Raw genomic sequence first — 21,194 nt, forward strand, 5'->3', positions numbered from 1 at the left:
GTGATTAGAGATCAAAAGTTTTAACCACCTTATTTTGTAGTATTTTTAGATGCCATTCAATGCTTAGAAGAGAAAAAAAAAAAAAAAAAGGACCAAGTTTGCAGGTATCTAACTCTGGAGGGTATAAAATTCTTAGATGGCTCTGTGCTATTGTGGTTTCTCAATCTTAGCATTATTGATATTTTGGTAATTCTTTGTTCTGAGAGGCTGTCATGTGCACTGTGGAATGTTTAGCAGCACCTTGGCTTCTACTTACCAAATGACAGAAGCATCCTCCTAGTGTGACAACCCAAAGTGCCTTAAAATATTGCCAAATATTTTTTTAGGAAGGATGGGGCAGGAGGGCTGCCCAGTGAAAATGTAGGTAAAGAATGGGAACAGCTGGGGTGGAATCTTCTTTTTCTTTTCTCATTTTACTTAAGATCTTACTTCAGAGTACAGATCTCATTTTTCGGATCATTTGTAATTCTGAAAATAGGATTATTTCCTTTCTTTAATAACAACTTATTTGGGAATGCAATAAACCATTGGCCTCCCTCAGAAAGAAGGGGGAAAACACACCTTCTTTTAACTTGGTAAAACTCCCAATTTTCAGTTATCTGCTGCTTTTGGTTCAAAAAGAAAAATAAAATCCATAAATAATCACTGAAGATTCTGTTAAAACACAGGGACTGATTCCATCAGTTTTGATGGAATAATAATTCTCAACTGCATCAGCTTCAGGTTCTACTTCATTCCCTTTAGAGCAGAGTTTCTCCATTTGGGGGAGATATTTTTGTTGTTAAAAATAAATAATAATCAGAAGGAGAGAGTTGACAGCTCCAGAGATTGGAATTCGAAAGGGCTTCCTTTAAGTCTCTGGTGACTGCTGACTAGCACAAGCATATGAGAAAAGCACCCACGGTAGGCAAAAGAGCCACTTAAATGGATTAGAAGAAGTAAACTCAAACTTCACCCAATAGGGTCTGGAACAGATCTGTTTCTTTACCAACCACAGTGAAAAACCTCTTATTTTACTGGTAATTATGTAGAGTACTTTACTCAGAAGGGCTGTGTCTAAATAGTGAGGCCAAACTAGCCTTTAAGTGCTGCGTTGACCCACCTAAGAAATTTTTGAAGCAAGACCTGAAAGGGTCAAATTGACTCAAACTTAACTATATTTCAGGAAAAAACTTAAGGATGTTTATAAGAATACAAAAAATATCTGGCACCCAACAAGATAAAATCGCAATGTCTGGTTTTCACAAAAAAATGACTGTGCATGGTAAAAAGCAGGAAAAAAATTACAATAAGAATATAAACTGATCTGAGCAACTAAAACAAATCAAGAAGTAACACAAATGATGGGCTCTTCAAATAACTAAAGCAAAGGTCAGCAAATTATGGCTTATGGGCCAAATCTAGCCAGACATCTGGGTACTTCTTTTTGGTTTTGGTTTTTTGTTTTGGTTTGGTTTGGTTTTCTTTCTTTTCAAAGATTTTTTTTTAAATTATTTATTTATTTGACAGACATAGATCACAAGTAGGCAGACAGGCAGGCAGAGAGAGAGAGAAGAGGAGGAAGCAAGCTCCCCGCTGAGCAGAAAGCCAATGCAGATGCAGGGCTTGATCCCAGGACCCTGGGATCATGACCTGAGCCAAAGGCAGAGGCTTTAACCCACTGAGCCACCCAGGTGCCCCTGGTTTTCTTTCCTTTTCTTTTTTCTTCTTGTTCTTTTTTTTGTTTGTTTGTTTGGTTTGGCTTGGTTTTTATGGCCTATAAACTACAAATGGTCATTACATTTTGAATGAGTAATTTAAGAAACAAGAAGAGAATAATGACTGTTGAACAGAGACCTTATGTGGTCCACTAAGCCTAAAATAATTTCTATCTGCCCCTTTACAGAAAAAGTTTGCTGACCCCAACCTACAGAAATGACTATGCAAGTGGAGACATAGAAGATATCAAACTAAAAAAAAATTACACTTTTAGAGACAAAACGTCAGTGCTAGATGAACAATACACTGAATGGTATGAACAGTATCTTAGACACCAAAGAAAAAAGATCAGTGAATTTTAAGACAAGACAACAGAAACCACCCAAAATGAAGCATGAGGAGAGAAAAATATCAAAAAACAAAATAAAAGTTAATAGAACATCAGTAAGCTGTGTGACAACTTCTGGAACCCTAATATATCTTTGATAAGACTTCCTGAGAGGGAGGAAGGCATAGAAAACTTGAAAAATAATTGCTGGAAACTTCCCACATTTGATGAAAACCAGAAACCCACAGATCCAAGATACTTAACCAATAGCATGCACAAAATCCCTGAAGAAAACTGCATCAAGGCAGTGGTAGGCAGATTTCTAAGCTGGCTCTCAAGACTTCCTCTTCAATCCCTGCCACACTCCACAGTGTACTTAACTTCCTGCATAAACCTCAGAACTATGAATATGACGGATGTTACTTCTGTGATTCTGTTATGCTACATGCAACAGCTGACCTTTAGAAAGGAAGATTATCTGAGTGACTCTAACCTAATCCCAAGAATCTTTTAAAGTCAGAGTTTTCTTCACCATTAGAAGAGGTGAGAGATTTAGAACACACAGGAAATTTGACACTGCTTTGTTGGCTATGAAGATGGAGTGGGCCATATGCCAAAGAATGTGGGTAGTGTTGAGGAGCTAAGAACAGTAGACAGCAAAGAATCAGGAACCTCAGCTCCACAACTCTAAGGATGTGGATTTGGCCAACAACCTGAATGCGCTTGTTAAGCGAATCCTTCCCCAGAACTTCCAGATAAGAGATCAGCCTGGCTAAAGCAATAGTTTTGCTGTTACGAAACAGTGAACAGAGGATCCCAGTTAAGCCCACCCAAATCAGACTTCCAGAATTTGGAGATAATAAATGGATGTTCTAAGTAACTAAATTTTTGGTAATTTCTTGTACAATGACAGAAAGCTAATATAAAGTCACATCATAATCAAATTGCCTAAAACCAATGACAAGGAGAAATCTTAAAAATCAACCAGAAAAAAAGCATATTACCCAGAAAGGAAGATTAAGAATAATAGCATAATAAAAGCATGCTCATTATTAGTAGAAACAATGAAAGCAATAAAATACAGCTATATCTATAGGGACTTGCAAAAACAAACAAACAAAACTGTCAGCCTGGAATTCTATATCAAATGAAATATCTGTTAAGAACAAAGACAAAATGAAGGCTTTTTCCAGACATACCAAGCTGGAAGAATTGATCAACAAACCTGCACTATAAGAAACAAATACCAAATAAAAATCTGGATCTACACAAGGCATAAAGGGGTAACCTGATAGGTACACAAGTACAGAAATTTTGTTCGTCTTTATTAGGTATCTTAAGTTTTTTTTTAAAGATTTACTTGAGATAGAGAGAAAGAGTGCACATGAGCAGGAGGGACAGAGGGAAAGAGGGAGAGACTGTCAAGCTGCCTCCGTGCTGAGCACAGAGCCCAACATGGGGCTTGATCTCAAGCCCTCAGATCACAACCTGGGCTGAAACCATTCCATGCTTAACCGACTGCTCCATCCAGGTGCCCCTAGATATCATAATGTCTTAAAAAGACTGTTAAAGCAAAAAGAATAAAAATAATTGTAGGAATTATAAGGATGTAGAAGTAGTCTACATGTTTGTTCATTTGTTTGTTTTGATGGGATTAGCATCAAATATAGCAAACAAGTCTATAAGAATCAAGATTCTCATGGCTCCAATCTCCAGGTGAAGCAAAGCATTTATCAAGGGAAACAGAATTTTATAAAATGGTTAGAAATTTAATTTGTGCTACACCATTTCAATCTCCATGAAATTTGTGAAATCTTTACTAAGATCCCTATCAGTGTAAACAATATCGTGAACTCACTATGCAACTTTCAACTTTATATTTTGTTATTATTTCCTGTTACCACCTCTTAAAAAGGCATTGAGTGATGCAAGGCCATGGTTTCTGATGAAACCGATGATATGCTTGACAGTGTAATAACCAGCCTTGTGGGACACTTCAGAAAAGGCTTTTTATTTGGGGGCATGTCCAGGTTGTAGCAACATTTCACCCATTCAAATTGGTCTCATGAAAAAGATCCACACTGTGAAGTGTTTTTCCTGAATGCTTCTTTATTTTTCTTGTCTTTATAATTTTGATCAAATCCAACTGTGTCAATAAACTCTTTGGCTTTAGGATCCCCACATCAGGTTTAGAAAACAAAGTAAAACAGGAAAAGTAGTACTTTTTATATTTACTCTATCTCACTTTTTTCAAAATGTCTCTCTTGAATAACCACAGATGTCAGTAATTATAATGACTTTTTTTAGTTTCTATCAAATAATTAGAAAGTACTCTAGATGTCTTAATAGAGTGACTATAAGTTTAGTTCTTCCTGATCTTGTAGGATAGTATCCGATACTACTCCCACATGTGTTTGGAATGAAAGAATAGCCAAATAGCATGAATAAATACAGGAGTAATTTATTTAACTAAATATTATTTCCAAAGTAACAATAAGTCTTTTTGTTTTATCTTCACTCTTGACATCACAGTGTTTTCATCATTACATTTTTCATTTTAAGCTAACATTTTAGCTAAAATGTATAAATCCTTAATAGTATTCAAAGTTTTTATATATATATTAATAAATTTAATCCTCACAATTAAACTATGAGGAAGGTACTATTATTCCAACTTTACAAATGAAACACTGGATCCCACAGAGGACAGTAACCTGCCCCAACTCTCACAGCTAGAAAGTGGAGGATCCAAGTCAAAGTAGGCCAGTCTGGAATCGGAGGCTCGTTCTTAACCGAAGTGGTTTTCTGCCTCCTGGACTGAACAGGTACAAACCTTTCCTTTTTCTTCTGTTCCTCACCTTGGTAAATGACACTATTGTTCACTCAAGATGACCTAGACATCGTTCTAGATTCAAAGAAAAACTGAGATGTCATTCTAGAGTCTTCTCTCTGCTTCATCCCCTCCCATTTAAGCGGTTATCAGAAATGATATACACTCGTACCTAAATTATTCTTTTTTAACCCATTTTTCTTATAGGCTGCCACTTTCTTAATTTAGGTACTTAGCATTTCTGTCCTGAACTACTCCAGCAGCTCTACTGTCAACCTTCAACTCTGAGGTGACATTCAGTCGGAATAGGGTTTTATCTATGGTCCCATAGGACCGTTAGGAATGGCATGCAATTATGCACTCAGTGAAAAGAGAAAGATATCATCTGGAGTACTTTTTGTAATCCATAAAGATCCTATGTTGTATAAAATAGATCTAAGCCAACAAAAGCATCCACTAAACAAACATTCTGTTAACACCTATATTTTTTCCCAAGGTTTAAATTACTATTCATGTTAATGACATCTGGTGGGATCATTATCTAAAATGACAGGACATCAAATGGTTTAATTATGTACTTACAATGACACATTGCATTTGAATGCATTATTCTCCAATATTATTGTTGCTTATGAAAGTGCAAATTAATAACACAATGGGAAATCTCTACATTCAGTTAGAAAGGTTAAAATAAAAATATAAATAAAATATAAAAATATAAATTAAAATGGCTAAGTAAAAAGAAAAAAAAATAGTGATAATCAAATGCTGGCAAGTAGGTGGAGAAATTGAGTTATACTGGATTGCTGGTGGGAATATAAAATGTTACTCTAGAAAACAGTGTGGCAGTTTTTTAAAAAACTAAACATGCAGCTACAATATGACCCAATAATTGCAAGCTCAGGTATTTACTCCAAAGAAACGAAAACTTATATTCACACAAAACCCTGTAGACCAACAAGTAGTGCAGCTTTATCCATATTATGGATAAAATTAAGTTCCCCCAAAGTTCATAAATTAAAGACCTAACTCCCAATGTGACAGTGTTTGGAAACAGAGATTTTAGAGAAGTAACAAGGTTAAATAAGGTCATGTGAGTGAGGTCCTAATCCAATAGAGCTCCTGTTCTTACAAGAAGAGAAGAGATACCACACAAAGAAAAGCCCATGTGAGGCCATGGGAGGGTGCGGGACACAGCGAGAAAGTGCCTGTGTCTAAACCAGGAAGAGAGTCCTCACCAGAAAGTAAATCTGTCAGCACCTTGATCTGGGATTTCTAGCCACCAGAACTGTGGAAAAATAAATGTCTGCTGTTTAACCACCAAGATTGTGGTTATGGCGGCCTAAGAAGAATTATACAATTTGTAAGAGCAAAAAACTATAAGCAACACTGATACCTTCAACAGATGAAAAGTTAAACTATGATGGTCCGTATCACGATTCCCACTGATGTCCACATCCTACTCCATGGTACTCAGAAAAATATTAGGTTACATGGCAAACAGACATTAAGGTTATAGATGGCATTAACCCATTTAAGGAAAACTCTTACTTCCATAATCTAAGTTAATATGAATAAAGTTATTTATTTAGAGATAAATATGAAAGAAAAATAAGAAGACTGATGCATTCATTATGAGTGTTAATATTGTTTTCATATGAAAAATATTAATATTAAATACACTAAACAAAATAATTCTTAATGATGATAATGCTTAAAATGATTGGTAAAGTTTAAAAAGAATTATGTATAAAATTATTTACTCTTATAGATTTTTAGCCCTTGCTGTATTTCAGAATCAATTAGAGTGCTCCAAAAATCATCTTTAAAATATAAGTATCTGGGCCCATCCCAAGACATTATAATTTAATAGGGGAGAAGGCACTTGGATTTTGAAAAAGATCCACAGGTAATTCTGATGCATAGGATGAAACTGACTAAAATAAAATTACAACTTTAGTCTAATATATAAACTTATTATAAAAAACAAAACTGAAATAATAAGAAATTGGTTTATAAGTAATAGAGGTATAAAATGGAATACAGTATGGTGGTTAGAAATGATGCTACAGATATGTTTGTTGACATGGAAAGATGTATGTAGATATTTAAATAAATACACAAAAAATAATATGTATGATATAATATCATTTTATAAAACAAAATACCCATGCACATATATGTGTAAAATGGAGTTCATTTTGGTTGGCTGTGGTTACTCTTTATGCTGCTTTATGCTGCTCTTTTTGCTTACCTTCATTATTGATATTTCTAAATGATTACTTATGATATATTATATATATATGTATATATATAATATACATAGAGGAACTTCATTCTGGTGACAGAAAGGTTAACCTAATTTTTTTTTTAAGATTTATTTATTGATTATTTGAGAGAGAGAGACACAGAGAGGGAGAGAGAAACAATGAGCAGAGGGGAGGGGCAGATGGAGAGGAAGACACAGATGGAACACTGGAATCATGAAGAAAAGGCTAATGTTAAGTAATGTGTATACTCCAAGAATTTTTTTTTTCAATTTAGTACATGCTTATGTATTTCTTTGACTTTTCTGTGAGTTTAATATCCAGATGACTAGATCCTGTAGTACACAGAAAATAAACAACCTTGGTGGCCGACAAGTGCCAAAATAACGTGCTGGATTAAATATTTTAAGTCTTTATAATCAACTGATTTGAGTGAAATTGTTTGACAACCATTAAATGATGTACATTTCATTGAAACTGTGTGAAGTCTATTGCTGATGAGATACTGACCAGAGGTTCTTACTCATTATCTACACTGTCTTTATGAAATACTCTGCATTATTACTCTCACTGTCTACCTAAATATGCTACAGCTATCTTACATCTTTAACATATTTCTTCAAATAAAGGGCATATTTTATGTACATATGGATGCATTTGGTATAGGTGAGTATTTAGGAATTGATAAAAATAAAATCTATGAGGGGGGTAACTGTCTTCTTATAAAAAGGGATAAGATGATGTGCCTTCCTACATACTCCATATTTGCTCTGATTATAGACTTAAGAAGTTTGTTTCAATATAGCAATTCTTTTCCTAATTCTTCCCAACCCCTGCACACTCCAAAATCATGAATTCTGACTTCCTTAAATGTAGATCACCAAGAACTTCAATTTGACCTCAATTACATTTCAAGGAATTGACTAAGCAAATAATATGCAAAAGTAAATTCTGACAAATATATACCCTAATTAAGATGTTTCCAAATACATATGAAACAATCATCTGAACAGTTTTTATTTTAATTTACAAAGAATCCAATAAATCAGATCCCAAGAAAACCTGATTTCAAAGTTAATCATTAGTCTGCATTACAATTTAGTTAATTGTAAATGCCCTATTACTAGAAGTCATCCAAGTAACTTTAAATACTCAAATCAAACTAGCACTCTCCTCAATATACTGATGTTCTCTAAAACCATCAGAGTGCAAAATTCAATGTAATTTATGTTTCTGTATACTCTTTCAAGGGACTGTACAAGTTTACCACAGTACTGTTGAGTATAGAGTCTTCAGTATATTCTGGATTGGCACTGCTTGGTAAGTTTATTGAAGGGAAAGATTATTTTTCTACACAGCTTTATAAATTAAACTTTCTCAAATCCTCACAATTTAAACATTAGTCAAAATTATAAATAATCCCTTCCTAAAACTAATTTACTAAAACTCCAAAAAAACAGGAAAATAATAAATCACAAGCTGAACAGTCAATTTAAATAAATGTAAAAGTAATTAAGAAATATTTTATTTTGAGATAAAGCAAATATGGCAAAATTTTAACAAATGACACACGAAGGAGACAAAGGATATATGGATAATACTATTCATGCAACTTTTCCATAGGTTTGAAATTATTCAAAATTTAAAAGTTGAGATAAATAAAACAATTTAGAATTTGATCCCCTCTTCAAATCGTATTCTGTTGTTTTATATGCTGACCATCTGGTACATCAACAAAGGAATCCTTTTAAATGGTTTAAGCCAGCCTATGTAGGTTAAACCAAATATTAGTTGAAAGAACCAAAACAAACATGAAATTATAGAAATATATACACAAAGATAAGTTCAATGTGTGAAGGAATAAGTTTTTAAAACTTAGACTCCCCTGGAACCCCTAGTGGCTTAGTCCGTTGAGTGTCCAACTCTTGGTTTCGTCTTAGTCATGATCTCAGGGTTGTGGGATCAAGCTCCTAGTCCAGCCCCATGCTTAGTATGGAGTCAGCTTGTCCATCTCCCTCTGCTCCTCCCCTGCTCCCACTCCTCTCTCTCTCACTCTAATAAATAAATAAATTCTTTTAAAAAAGACCCAGAAAATTTAAACTCCCCTCCTGTACCTCTTTAGTAAACAACTGCATATATCCTCTCTAGTACATCAGCCAACTACTGACTTTTAAAAAATAATTTTTCTAGGGGCACCAGAGTGGCTCAGTCTGTTAAGCATCAGCCTTCGACTCAGGTCATGCATGTCCCGGGGTCCAGGGATAGAGTCCCACATGGGGTTCCCTGCTCAGTGAGAAGCCTGCTTCTCCCTCTTCCTCTGCCTGCTTATCCTCTCTCACTCTCACTCTCTCACTCTTTTAATTACATAAATAAAATCTTTAAAAAAATTATGTGTGTGTATGTGTGTGTGTGTGTGTATGTGTAATTTTTATTACAAATCTATTCATAAAACATACCAAGCATAAAAATATCAACTTTTTAAATGATCATCTTGGGGCACCTGGATGGCTCAATCGGTTAAGTGTACAACTGTTGATTTTGGCTGAGGTCATGATCTCAGGGTCCTGAAATTGAGCCCCACCTCAGGCACCACGTTCAGCAGGGAGCCTGCTTTTAGTTCTTTCCCTCTACCCACCCCCACTCATGTGCATGCTCTCTCTTGCTTTCTCTCCCTAAAAATAAATAAATCTTTAAAATAAATAAATATATAAAATGATCACCTCACCTCATCTAAGTCTTGGATATAAACTGGTTTTTCCTCAAAGCCAACTGGCATTGGTTCACTATAGGGAATCTTTACTTCTTCATATATCTTGTTATTCTCTCTTTGGATTCCTTCTGGTAAAATCATCTATAAACATAAAGAATAAAAATCAATTAAAAAATCAATTAAAGAATCTTCTGATAAAGATTCTTTAATTACAGAGAGAGAGAGAACACTACTGGCTTTAGATGTAGCACTGGTAAATAAATACAACAAATTTAAAGAAAAACAAGTCTAAACAAAACAAAAACAAAAAAACCCACATTGACACAAATTATTCATATATCAGATCTCTCATATAAATCACCTATTATGCTGAAGAATTTTAAGTATATATTTATTAGATGGTCTCTTGAAGACAGATGTGTGGCTAGGAAAAATGTGCAATGTATAGTGTAAAGACCAAAAAGTAATGCAACCACTAAAACTCAAAAATACAAGTTCCATAAATAACTGAAGGGAAAAGAACAAATATGTTTTGAATACCTACTATGTGTCAAGAACTTTACATACACTGTATTATCTCACTTTCCCCACTATTTTAAAAGTTAGCATAGTATATCAACAAGTACAAACGTCACAAAAGAAATAGGGAAAATCTATGTATTATTTCCTCAGAATAGACATATTATCTCAAAGTGGTCATATACCAATAACATACCTTTGCACCAGCAATGAATGCTGATGTTCTCATGGCTTCAGCCTGGGAATCATAAACATGGGGATAACGTATTTTTTCAACATCCGTGTCTCTTTGCCTGCTCAGAATTGGAACACTTCTAGCATTCAGAAGTGCTTGCTCTCTGTAAATACAAAAATAATAGGGTAAATCTGAAATTTTTATCTTGCATATGTTAAAATACTCACGATGATAACTATTTCAGGTAGCCTTCCATTATGAAGTAGAAGAAACTAAATTATACAAAGAAAGATATTAGCAATCCTGAAATTTTCCGTGTTAACTACATAGGAGTTAACATATTTTTTTAGGTACTTTTTTAGATAATATCATCTGATAAATTTAATTTAATGTCCCTTATTTATAATTCTGTTTGCCATAATCCAAGGATGTGTAACAAGGTATAAATTCCTTAAAAATAGGATTCAAGGGCACCTGGGTGGCTCAGTGGGTTAAAGCCTCTGCCTTTGGCTCAGGTCATAGTCCCAGGGTCCTGGGATTGAGGCCCGCATCCGGCTCTCTGCTCAGCAGGGAGCCCGCTTCCTCCTCTCTCTCTCACTGCCTCTCTGCCTCTTTGTGATCTCTCTCTCTGTCAAATAAATAAATAAAATCTTAAAAAAAAAAAATGATTCAATATTTAAAAGAATAAGTACCATAATGCCTTCATTTCTTTTTCCTCTTTCCTAATTCTAAATAACATGAGGAAAAGTATTTTTATTAAGCTAGGAGAAAAAAAAAAAACAACCCAAAAGTCTCAAGATAAATCTTTGTAGGCTTCACAAATTTTACTAGTGGTGTGTGCACAGCACCTAAAAATAGCTTACCTCTGTAATCCAAACCTCTCACCTACATAGATGCAACCAAGAATATTCTAATTAAGATCACAGCTTTTTTATCCCAGAAAATTAGGTTTTCATATATCAAAATTCTGTTCTTGTAAGAAAACAACACTAGAAGTAAGAATCATCTAAAATGTTTAAACTAAAAAATGATGATACCTAATGGTAGCAATTACAACAGAAGCATTTTTCAGCTTCTGGTTTTTATTACCTTTGTATCCGCAATTCCTTAGGATCAAAGCACAAAAGTCCTTCAGCAACTTCTCCATCTTCCCCAGCCTTTCTTTCTCGTCTGGCAATTCTTTTTTCTTCACGGCGATACTGTTTCATTAATTGTTTTTCTTGTTCAGACTGAATAGTAACTTGACATCCATAATTAGGTTTAGCATTTTCTCCTAAAATTTTTTTGCAATTGTCTACAAAGCACATTTAAGAAATACCATGTTTTATAAATTGAACCTTTATGAAAACCATTTTTCCCTTTGCCAAAATGTAAGACTGCACAATGCTTTAATTCATTTTTTTTAAACTGCCATATTCAATTGTATGTTTTAAGGAGAGGTTTTTAAAAATATAAAATCTAAGCGACATTAAATACAGTGGCTTAAGAAAAGTCACCAGATATTTTCTTATACAGATTACATAGTTTAGTGTTACAAATTCTTAGATACAACATCAGGAACTTAAAAATTAAGTTTTATAATTCTGAAATTATTTGTTTACAAAATTTCAATAAATAATTATCAATACTAATTAGCACTTACTGTTAACATAATAATAAAACATATTAACATTAGCTCAGGATATATTTATAAGATGACCAAGGCAAATAAAGAGCATGATCCACCTTTTCATGGAAACCGAGTTTTAAAAAAATGGGAAGATGGCCAGAACCACTAAGAATCAGGTCAATGAAAGCTAAATGTTCACAAGTTCCACTTTAAACATGTGGTTTGGTCAACTCAATATTAAGGAAATTTTTTCTTCCAACAGACTACCTTCTATGCTTAATTAAATCTTTCCAAGTAGTATATCTTGGCTCAATGCAGCACTAAAGGAACTGCTCAAAGTGTTGCTCAAAGTAGTCCAAACCAATACATATTTATTGTATTGAAGACCTACTAGTTCCAGGCACTGTTGCTAACTAAGCTAGGAAGACAATGAGACCGACTGAGATTTGGTCCATACTCTGATGGAGCACAGTGCAAGTTATCTTATCAAACTCTAAGATGCAACACAGAACAAGGAAAGAATTATGTGAAGAATCAAGATGGGAAAGTTAGTTTTCTAATTCATCTAAGCCTCAGTCAGGCTACTGTTCAGTAAAAACTTTAACAGTAGGTATTTGTTTATGTATATGTGTGTGAGTGCATATGTAAAGAGAATAATAATGAAAGAAAGAGAAAGAGAGAGAAAGAAAGCAAAATGTTAATGACTAGCAAATCCAGACGAAGGGTATACAAGTATTCACTATATTAATTTTACACATTTACTACAGGTTTGAAAGTTTTCAAGGTAAAAAAGTTAGGAAGAAATTAAAACACTACTTAGCGCAGAGTAAATACTGTATGTATTTGCTTTTAAAAAAAATTGTCTGCTCAAATCTTCAGCAAGAAAAAATGCCATACCTAAACATAAAGAGAATCTCCACTGTAATAGGCCCTATTTAAGGCATTAATATTTGTTGCATAATCTGCCAGATTTAAAATCTATCTTAAAAAGCGGTATCACTAAATCATATAATAGACCAAATAATATTAAAAGCGTAATTATTTTTAAAAGATTTGCTAACCAGTGAAATGTTTCCATTAAATTAGAATTACCACTGAATACTTTCTTACCTTGAAGAGCCTGCAACTTATGATCATTTGAAGAATTAAGAAATCTATCCACAATTGTAATTCTGTTCTGAAGGAGTTTCTCAATAAGTTCAAGTCCATCAGGTCCCAGCAGTTCAAACAGCTTAAAAGAAAAAGAATCAAAATAACTATTACCTCAAACTCACCATTTTCAAATTATTAAAACTTGTGCCCAAATAACAGAGAAAGAAGTACCCAAAAAGTATTTTTTAAAAAACAGTAACTCAGGAAAGAAAAATAACTCTTCATATTGTTATGTATTTTTCAGTTTTATAAAATCAATTTGCAATTGCTAAAGCGCATGATTAAACTTTTCAAAATAATTGTTTTATATATAAAACTAAATCACAGAATAACAAATTCTTACACTTAGCTTTTCTTGGTATAACCTAAGGAAATTCCAAAATTAATTTGCTTTTTACTATATTGTTCTGGTTTTCACAAATAGAGTCCAGAGTACCATTTTTCTTACAACTTACTATAAATAACAGCTATCATTACAGAGTTAAAGAACCATTAAAATGTTTTAATGATTCATGACTTGCAAATTTTTAATGCTTAATAATTAATTTTATTTTTATTAAATTTATATTTTAATGCTTAATTAATAATTTTTAATGCTTAATAAATCTGAAATCTAAAACGCAGTTACATAAGTGCTTTTGAGATGCCTAAAATTATAACCATTACCGCTATTTCTGCTTCTGTACCTTCACTTGCTAACCCATGAGGAGATGGAAAAATACCAGCAGACTTTCTATAGACACTCTGTAACCATACATCCCCCTCCCAGAATTGAACCTGAAAGAATGGCTGCCCCCGGACCCCTCCCCCGGCTCTGGGCCAAGAGATAACAGCCATCTGACGCCAGAGAAACCCCAACCTGGAATTGGACGTAACAGAATGACTGCTCCCGGACCCCCATCCGGCTCTGGGCCAAAAGATAACAACCATCTGGTGCCCCGTGGCTTGACAGGAAGACCCCCGTTAATCCTGAGGTGACACATACTCTAGCGGCGCCAACTCAGCAGTTTGAAGAATGACCCTTTGTTTGAAGAGCCCTTTGCCCTAACCAATAATCCATTCCCAGCCTTTTCCCGCTCTGTAGAACTCTATTATAGAGTTCCTTTTTGATTTTCCCGCGGTATGCAGCGATTTGTTACAAGATATTGTCATGTATGCTAAGTCCCTGCCTCCCCAAAAATAGTGTATAAAAAGTGTTGTGATCCTGAGCTCGGGACCTCTTAGCGTTACCAGCAACGAGTGCGCGGAGGTCCGGGTTCGAACTCATAATAAACAACCCTTGCTGTTTAGCTTTGACTCTGGACTCTGGTGGTCGTCTTTGGGGGGGTGTCGAAATTTGGGCACATCACTTTAACTTTTTATAAAAGTTTCCATGTGTATCTTATGCAGAGTAATTGTCAGAGATTAAGCTAATTTCAGAATCAGAGAACTAGTGATTTAGAAAGACTTTTAATCACATGATTGTATGAAATAACTGCTCCAGAAAGCTTTTAGACTTCTTCAGATGTGGTTAGATAATATATTTTCTTCCTGTCCAGAAACGTTTTATATAATTTTACATGTGAAGATTTTACATTAGTCAAATTCTAACTGTTCTCAGAGACTCCACACAAATCATAAAGTAGGAATTTATGATAAGTATATATGAAATGTTTAATATTTAATAAATATTTTATTTTTGCTGCTCATTTTGCAGACATTATCTACATACAAGGCCACAGTCCCCAGTCCTGGAACACTTTGACTTTTGGGCTAAACATCACAGAAACCAATCACTCTCACCCTGGCTCATAAGGCACTAATTCCATATCAGAGGCAAGCCAAGAACTTAGGTTACTGACTACCCTCCTTCCATCAAGTACTTAGCTCCTAAAGCTGGGGTGTCACTCAAGAGATAAGCTTTCCATTGTCCCCACTCCTAGCTTCAGAGTTTGCATCAAAGATTTTAGGCAATTAAAAAAAAAGGGTCCCAATTTCTTCCAAAGGTGTGTCCTCATTTGCAACGTGGCAGGAAGTTGAAGCCTTAGGGCCATCTCAAAAACAGCACAGACTGTGGTCAACTATAACTAGAGATTCACAAATTCAACACTGGGTTACAAAAGAGAATTAAAGAGCGACAAGTGGGAGGAGTCCTTTTGGGTGAGAATAAATACTAACAACAGCTCAGCATCTCTGGAATTACTCTTTAAAGGGGTCCCAAATTTGCTGGATTAGTTTATGGAGCAATTTATGCCCCAGGACATTTCTACAAACAACAGAGCAATTATCTGGTAACTGGTAAATTTAACAGTTGAGTGTCCTCAGGGTAAGAAAAGCAGAGGCTCCTGCCAAAACTACTTTGATTCCAGAGTGACTTGTGGATATACCCAAAAGTGTGCCTCCTTGAAGAATATATTAGAATCTAAATACTGTGGGGTAAGGGTGAGAGGAATTGTACGTACTAAAATAATCCAGCTAATCACTAAATGAATAAATAAATAACAATAATAAACCCACGCACTGGTAAACTAGATAAAAATAAATTCCTAGAAAGACACCAACTACCAAATAGCAGACAATCTGAACAGACCTATAACAAGTGAAATACTAAACCAGTAATCAAAACTATCCACAAAGAAAAGTGAAGGGCCAAAGGACTACAGTGGTAAGTTCATTCAAAAGATTTGATGACAATCCCTCACAAACTTATCCAGAAAACAAAAGAGAGAACATTTCCCAGGTCTACGTTGACCCTGAAACCAGATACACACATCAAAACTAGAGACCAATCTCTTAGGAAGAGAGACATAAAAATCCTCAACAAAGTATTAGTAAACCATGTCCAGCAATATATAAAAGGAATTACATACATGACAAAGTGAGATTTATGTCAGGAATAAAAGGTTGGTTCAACATAAGAAAATCAATTGATGTATTAGACCAACAAATAAAAAACAAAAACCACATGATCAGCACAACAGAAAAAGCATTTGACAAAACCCAACAGCCTTTCATGATAGAAGCACTCAAAAAACTAGGATTAGACAGGTATTTCTACCACCTGGTAAAGGCATCTATGAAAAATCTTTAGTTAACATCATACTTAATGGTGAAATAGTAAGAACAGAAACAGAACAAGAAAGGCTGTATTTGTAACTTCTACTGAATATTGCATTGGAGGGCAATTAGGCAAGAAAAAGTAATAAAAGACAGATCAAAAAGGAAAAAATAAAAAACTATTTCTCATAAGAGATCGTCTATATTGAAAATACTAAAGACTCCACTCAAATACTATTCAAACTAATAAGTTTTCTAAAAGCATGACAAAACCATTCAGTAAGAAAAGATCAGACTTTTCAATAAATGATGCTGGGACAACTAGCTAGTCATATGCAATAATGTGAAGTTAGACACTTATACCACATACAAAAATTAATGCAAAACGGATCAGTGATCTAAATGTAAGAGCTAAATATTATAAAATTCTTAGAAGAAAACAGAAAAGATCTTCATGGCCTCAGATTTAGCAAAGGATTCTTAAATAAGTCACCAAAAAGATGAGCAACAGAAGAAAATATAGATAATTTGGATTTTAGCAAAATAAAAAACTGCCTCAAGGGACAATATCAAGAACATAGGGGGAAAATGCAGAATGGGAGAAAATATTTGAAAATAACATATCTGGCAAGAAACTGGTACAATCACTGTCTACACCCAGAATACAGAAAGAACTCTTATCACCAATTAAAATATATCAATTAAAAACTGATTGGAATATCTGAATTTACCCTAGGAAAATATACAAATGGCCAATAAGTGGGTGAAAAGATACTCAACATTATTATTTATCAGGGAAACACAAATCAAAACCGTAAGAACCACTGGAAAAGCCATTTAAAAAAAAATGGAAAATAACAATCTTGGCAAGAATGTGGAGAAACCTGGAACTCTTACACATTATTTGTGGAAATACAAAATTGTGCAGCCACTGTGGAAAACAGTTTTCTGTTTCCTCAGTGAGTTAAACACAGAATTATAATGTGACCCCAGCAATTCCATTCCTAGGAATATACCCAAAAGAATTTATAGCCATGTGTCCAAAGACTTATATATAATAAATATGGATATTCACATAGCCAGGAGGTAGAAACCACCCAAATTTCCATCAATTAAAGGATGGATAAACAAAATATGGTATGTACATACAACAGATATTACTAAGCCATAAAAGGAATAAAAAGGAATGTAGCAGTATATAAACCTTAAACACATTTTGATGAGTGAAAGAAGTCACAAAAGACCACATATAATAAGATTCCATTTATAAGAAGTGTCCAGGAATAGAGAAACTCTAAAGACAGTGGATCTGTAGTTGTTTAGGCCTGGGAAGGGAGTCAAGAAGGAGGGAATAGAAGGAGAGAAGTTAAACGTTTAGGATTTCTTTTTGAGGTAAAGGAAATGCTCTAAAACAACTGTGGTGATGATTACACGTATCTACGGATATACTAAAAACCAGTGATTTATACACTTGAAAGGGATGAACTGTGATTTATGTATCAATGAAGCTTTCGGTTTACCAAAATGGCTTAAACGAAAACACCAAAAGTAACAAAAAAATTACTTATGGTTGAAAGATACAGACTGGATACAAGTTTCTCTCTAAAAATTTTAAGTAAATGTTTTGAATTGCTATTAGTTCAATGTAATAAGCCCTGTGCTTAAGGTTAAGCGTGGTATTTTAAAGCCAGCAAATTAAAAAAAAAATGATATCCCCATAATACAAACAAATTGCAGCAAGAAATGTTCTCTACATACAGCATGAAAAGTCTTTCACATTCTATCTACTCTCAAAGAATGTGTTAATTCTTAAATTGAGACCATTTCTTTTATAAGAAAATAATTTATGATGGTAGAGTTATCCTTATACATATTCTTCACTTCCTCAAGTTTACTTAATCTAAATACAGTGTTCACACATGGTAAATTAGAGATTCACAAAGTTTTAGTCCAACGTAACTTTAGGGAAAACATCAGTATATCTGGAATAGAACTTTTAATGTAACACCTCAGGAGAAAGATTGCAGCTCAAAGAGCCATTTCTTTCTCTTTCCTCCTTTCTTTTTTTAGCCCATTATTTCTTAAAAATAACTCACCTAAGACCTAGGAAAAGAGACAAGAAGGCTGTTTTGCTCTGAATAGTAGGACTTCTATGACTTCTGAGATGAAGAATCCCCAGAAGAATTCTGAGATCAGCTGTCATCAGTTTTAAAGTAATCCCCAAATCACGCTTTCCCTAACATTTGCCATTTTCATCCACATTGAGAGCAGGTGCAGTTCTCATTCAAGATTTGCACTACAAACTAATTTGGCAATGAGTGTGACTATTTGTAAAGATACAGCTGTCTGGATCACTGCTCTATGCACTGTCACAAGTTCCAGAAGCTATCAAGTTGAAAAACAAAGAGGGAAAAGTTAGCTGTGGGTAGAGAAACAGACATCAACTACAAAGTTAAGAAAGAAAGAAAGAAAAACGGCAGGGGGAGGAAGAGAGAGAAAAAGATAAATTTCGCTATCCTGGCTATAAATTAAAGATATGAGATTTAAAGCAGACACATGAGGAATAGACAGGTAACATCCTTTCCCTGATAAAGGTTGTTAAAGCCATTATTATGATCAATATATTATTATTAAGGTACTGTCAAAAGACAAAGGTTCTTAGAATTCTTAGTTATTATAAATCCTTTATCATTAAATTAAATTATTAAATTGAAATAGTTCATTAAATTGAAATAATGAGTGTAAAGTCTCAAAATAATGAACCAATAGTCTATATTCCTAAGATGTAAAAAAAAAATTTCAAAACATGTACAGACTAACTTTAAAACAGCATTCTGTCCTTGTTTCTTATAACACTTCTAACAGACAAATGTAGTTTGTGAATCTCTCAGGAAAGGTAATCCCGACTTTATCCCATATTCTTAATTATATCATTTTTATTCCAATTGGAACAATGCTATAATGGATGCTGTATTCCCAACACAGTATCAAGTGAGTCACAAATATCACATTATCACAAAAGCAAAATACAGTAAACCTCTGAATAATATACCATGGAAAATTATGCTATAAATCCTATGAAAATGGTGAGAGAGAGAGAGAAAATGAACCTAAATTAGAACTATAAATCTGTTCTCAAACTGGTGTATGCAGAGATATGCTGAGTGTTTATGAAACCACAGAATAAATATGGCAGATATCATGGATTATCAGTTAACTCAAAGATTTAGAGAAAAAAAAAAACACATTATTTCCAAGTAAAACACAACTTTGGTCATGTTAATGTCCTATTCAAACTCTGTTTCTCAGGTTAGTCAAAAAATGAACAATTAAAGTATTTAATCACTAACTCAGGCTTTAAAGCAAGTAAAGTTTCAACATTTATAAAAGGTTTGTCAGTTCTGTTTTTATTTTTTTTAAGATTTTATTTATTTATTTGAGACAGAGCATGAGCAGGAGAGAGGGGGAGAGAGAGAGAGAGGAGGAGGGAGATGGACAAGCAGCTCGCTGTTGAGCAGGGAGCCAGACATGGGACATGGGGCTCCCAGGACCCTGCAATCATGAACTGAGCCAAAGGCAGATGCTTACCTCACTGAGCCACCCAGGCACCCCTTGTTCCATTCTGTTTCCAACTAGTCAATATTAAAGAGTTCATCAAAAGTCAAAACTAAGTCTATCAGGAGTTACAAAACATCTCTTTCAGAAGAGAGACCAACCCATCTACGTATCAGATAGTCACCGGGCATTCTGAAAAATGATGTAGTGAAGCACCATAGGCACAATATCTTCATGCGAGCAAGGTATCCTTTTGGATGACAATATGGTTAGGTACATTACGGGATTAATCTCAATACTGAGTTAAGCTACTAAGGCTGTTCTTCAAGGAGTGCCCATGGCTCTGTTCTTTTCAAAATTTTATCAATGATATATAAACTAGAAGACATATTAACTCAAATTTGTTAAAGTATTAATTAGTTGCATGGTAAAATCAAGATTTTAAATTTTCTAAATAGTCTGATATATCTGGCCAATCCTAAGGAGAAGTAATAGAGACAAATATAAAACCCCACAAGTAGGTTAAAAAAAAAAAAAAACCTTATGCAAATTTCCACAAAATGGGGAAACTTGGACCCACAAATAAATTCCTAAGAAAATTCCTGAAAGGATGGGGGTTGTTTACTTGCAAGGTCAATATTAATAAAAATGCAATGAAGGCTAGAAAAATTTTAGTGTATTAATAGTAGTATCTCACTTAGTGGGGCTCCCAGTTGGGCTCATTTGGTAGAGCATATGGCCCTTGATCTCTGATCTCAACTACTAAACAGATGTCAAGTCTTTCTGCTTGTCTATTTTAAGTTCCCAAATATTTACCGCCTGTATCACTCAAATGACTTCCTAAAAGGTTTCTGCACATCTATCCAAAACACTCTAATCCATTCTCCACATAGCAACAACAATAAATCATATGAAATGTAGGTCTGGTAAATACAAGCCATCTCCCCTCCACTACTTGCCAACAAAACTCTCCAATGATTCTCCATTGTTCAAAGATGAAGTACTAAATTGACATGAACAAAGAACCAGAATCCCAAAACATCACAAATGCTAAACTATGATTAAAAATATGGACACATACTCAATCATGTTGCTCTGACTAGAAAGAATTTTAGTACCATTAATAAAGTTAAGTACTGTTTTTAAAACAGCATCCTCCTTTTTAATTTTCCATTGCTATGTATGTTTTATGATGAACATAAGGCATTAACAGTATATGTTTATAATTTAAAATTAAATAACTACATTTCCATCAGCAATGCATTATTGAAGTGGTTATTAGAAAGTATGATCAAAAAAGTTTGGGAGACCAATT

At 34.1% G+C, this 21,194-nt stretch overlaps 1 protein-coding gene across 2 annotated transcripts in view; it reads right to left on the reverse strand.

Moving 5' to 3' along the window:
* ASCC3 (activating signal cointegrator 1 complex subunit 3) overlaps positions 1–21,194 on the reverse strand; it is a 336,070-nt gene that overhangs the window by 261,081 nt on the left and 53,795 nt on the right. For both annotated transcript variants that reach the window (XM_045084262.1, XM_004767092.3), the window contains exons 5-8: positions 13,247–13,367; positions 11,617–11,821; positions 10,549–10,690; positions 9,849–9,974 (exon numbers count right to left, since the gene is read on the reverse strand). In XM_045084262.1, coding sequence (XP_044940197.1) covers positions 9,849–9,974; positions 10,549–10,690; positions 11,617–11,821; positions 13,247–13,367 — 594 coding nt within the window. The remainder of the gene's footprint in view (positions 1–9,848; positions 9,975–10,548; positions 10,691–11,616; positions 11,822–13,246; positions 13,368–21,194) is intronic.

This window comes from Mustela putorius, unplaced genomic scaffold (genome assembly GCF_011764305.1).
Source record: "Mustela putorius furo isolate JIRA1106 unplaced genomic scaffold, ASM1176430v1.1 tig00000759_pilon_pilon_pilon, whole genome shotgun sequence".
NCBI classification, from domain to species: Eukaryota; Metazoa; Chordata; class Mammalia; order Carnivora; family Mustelidae; genus Mustela; species Mustela putorius.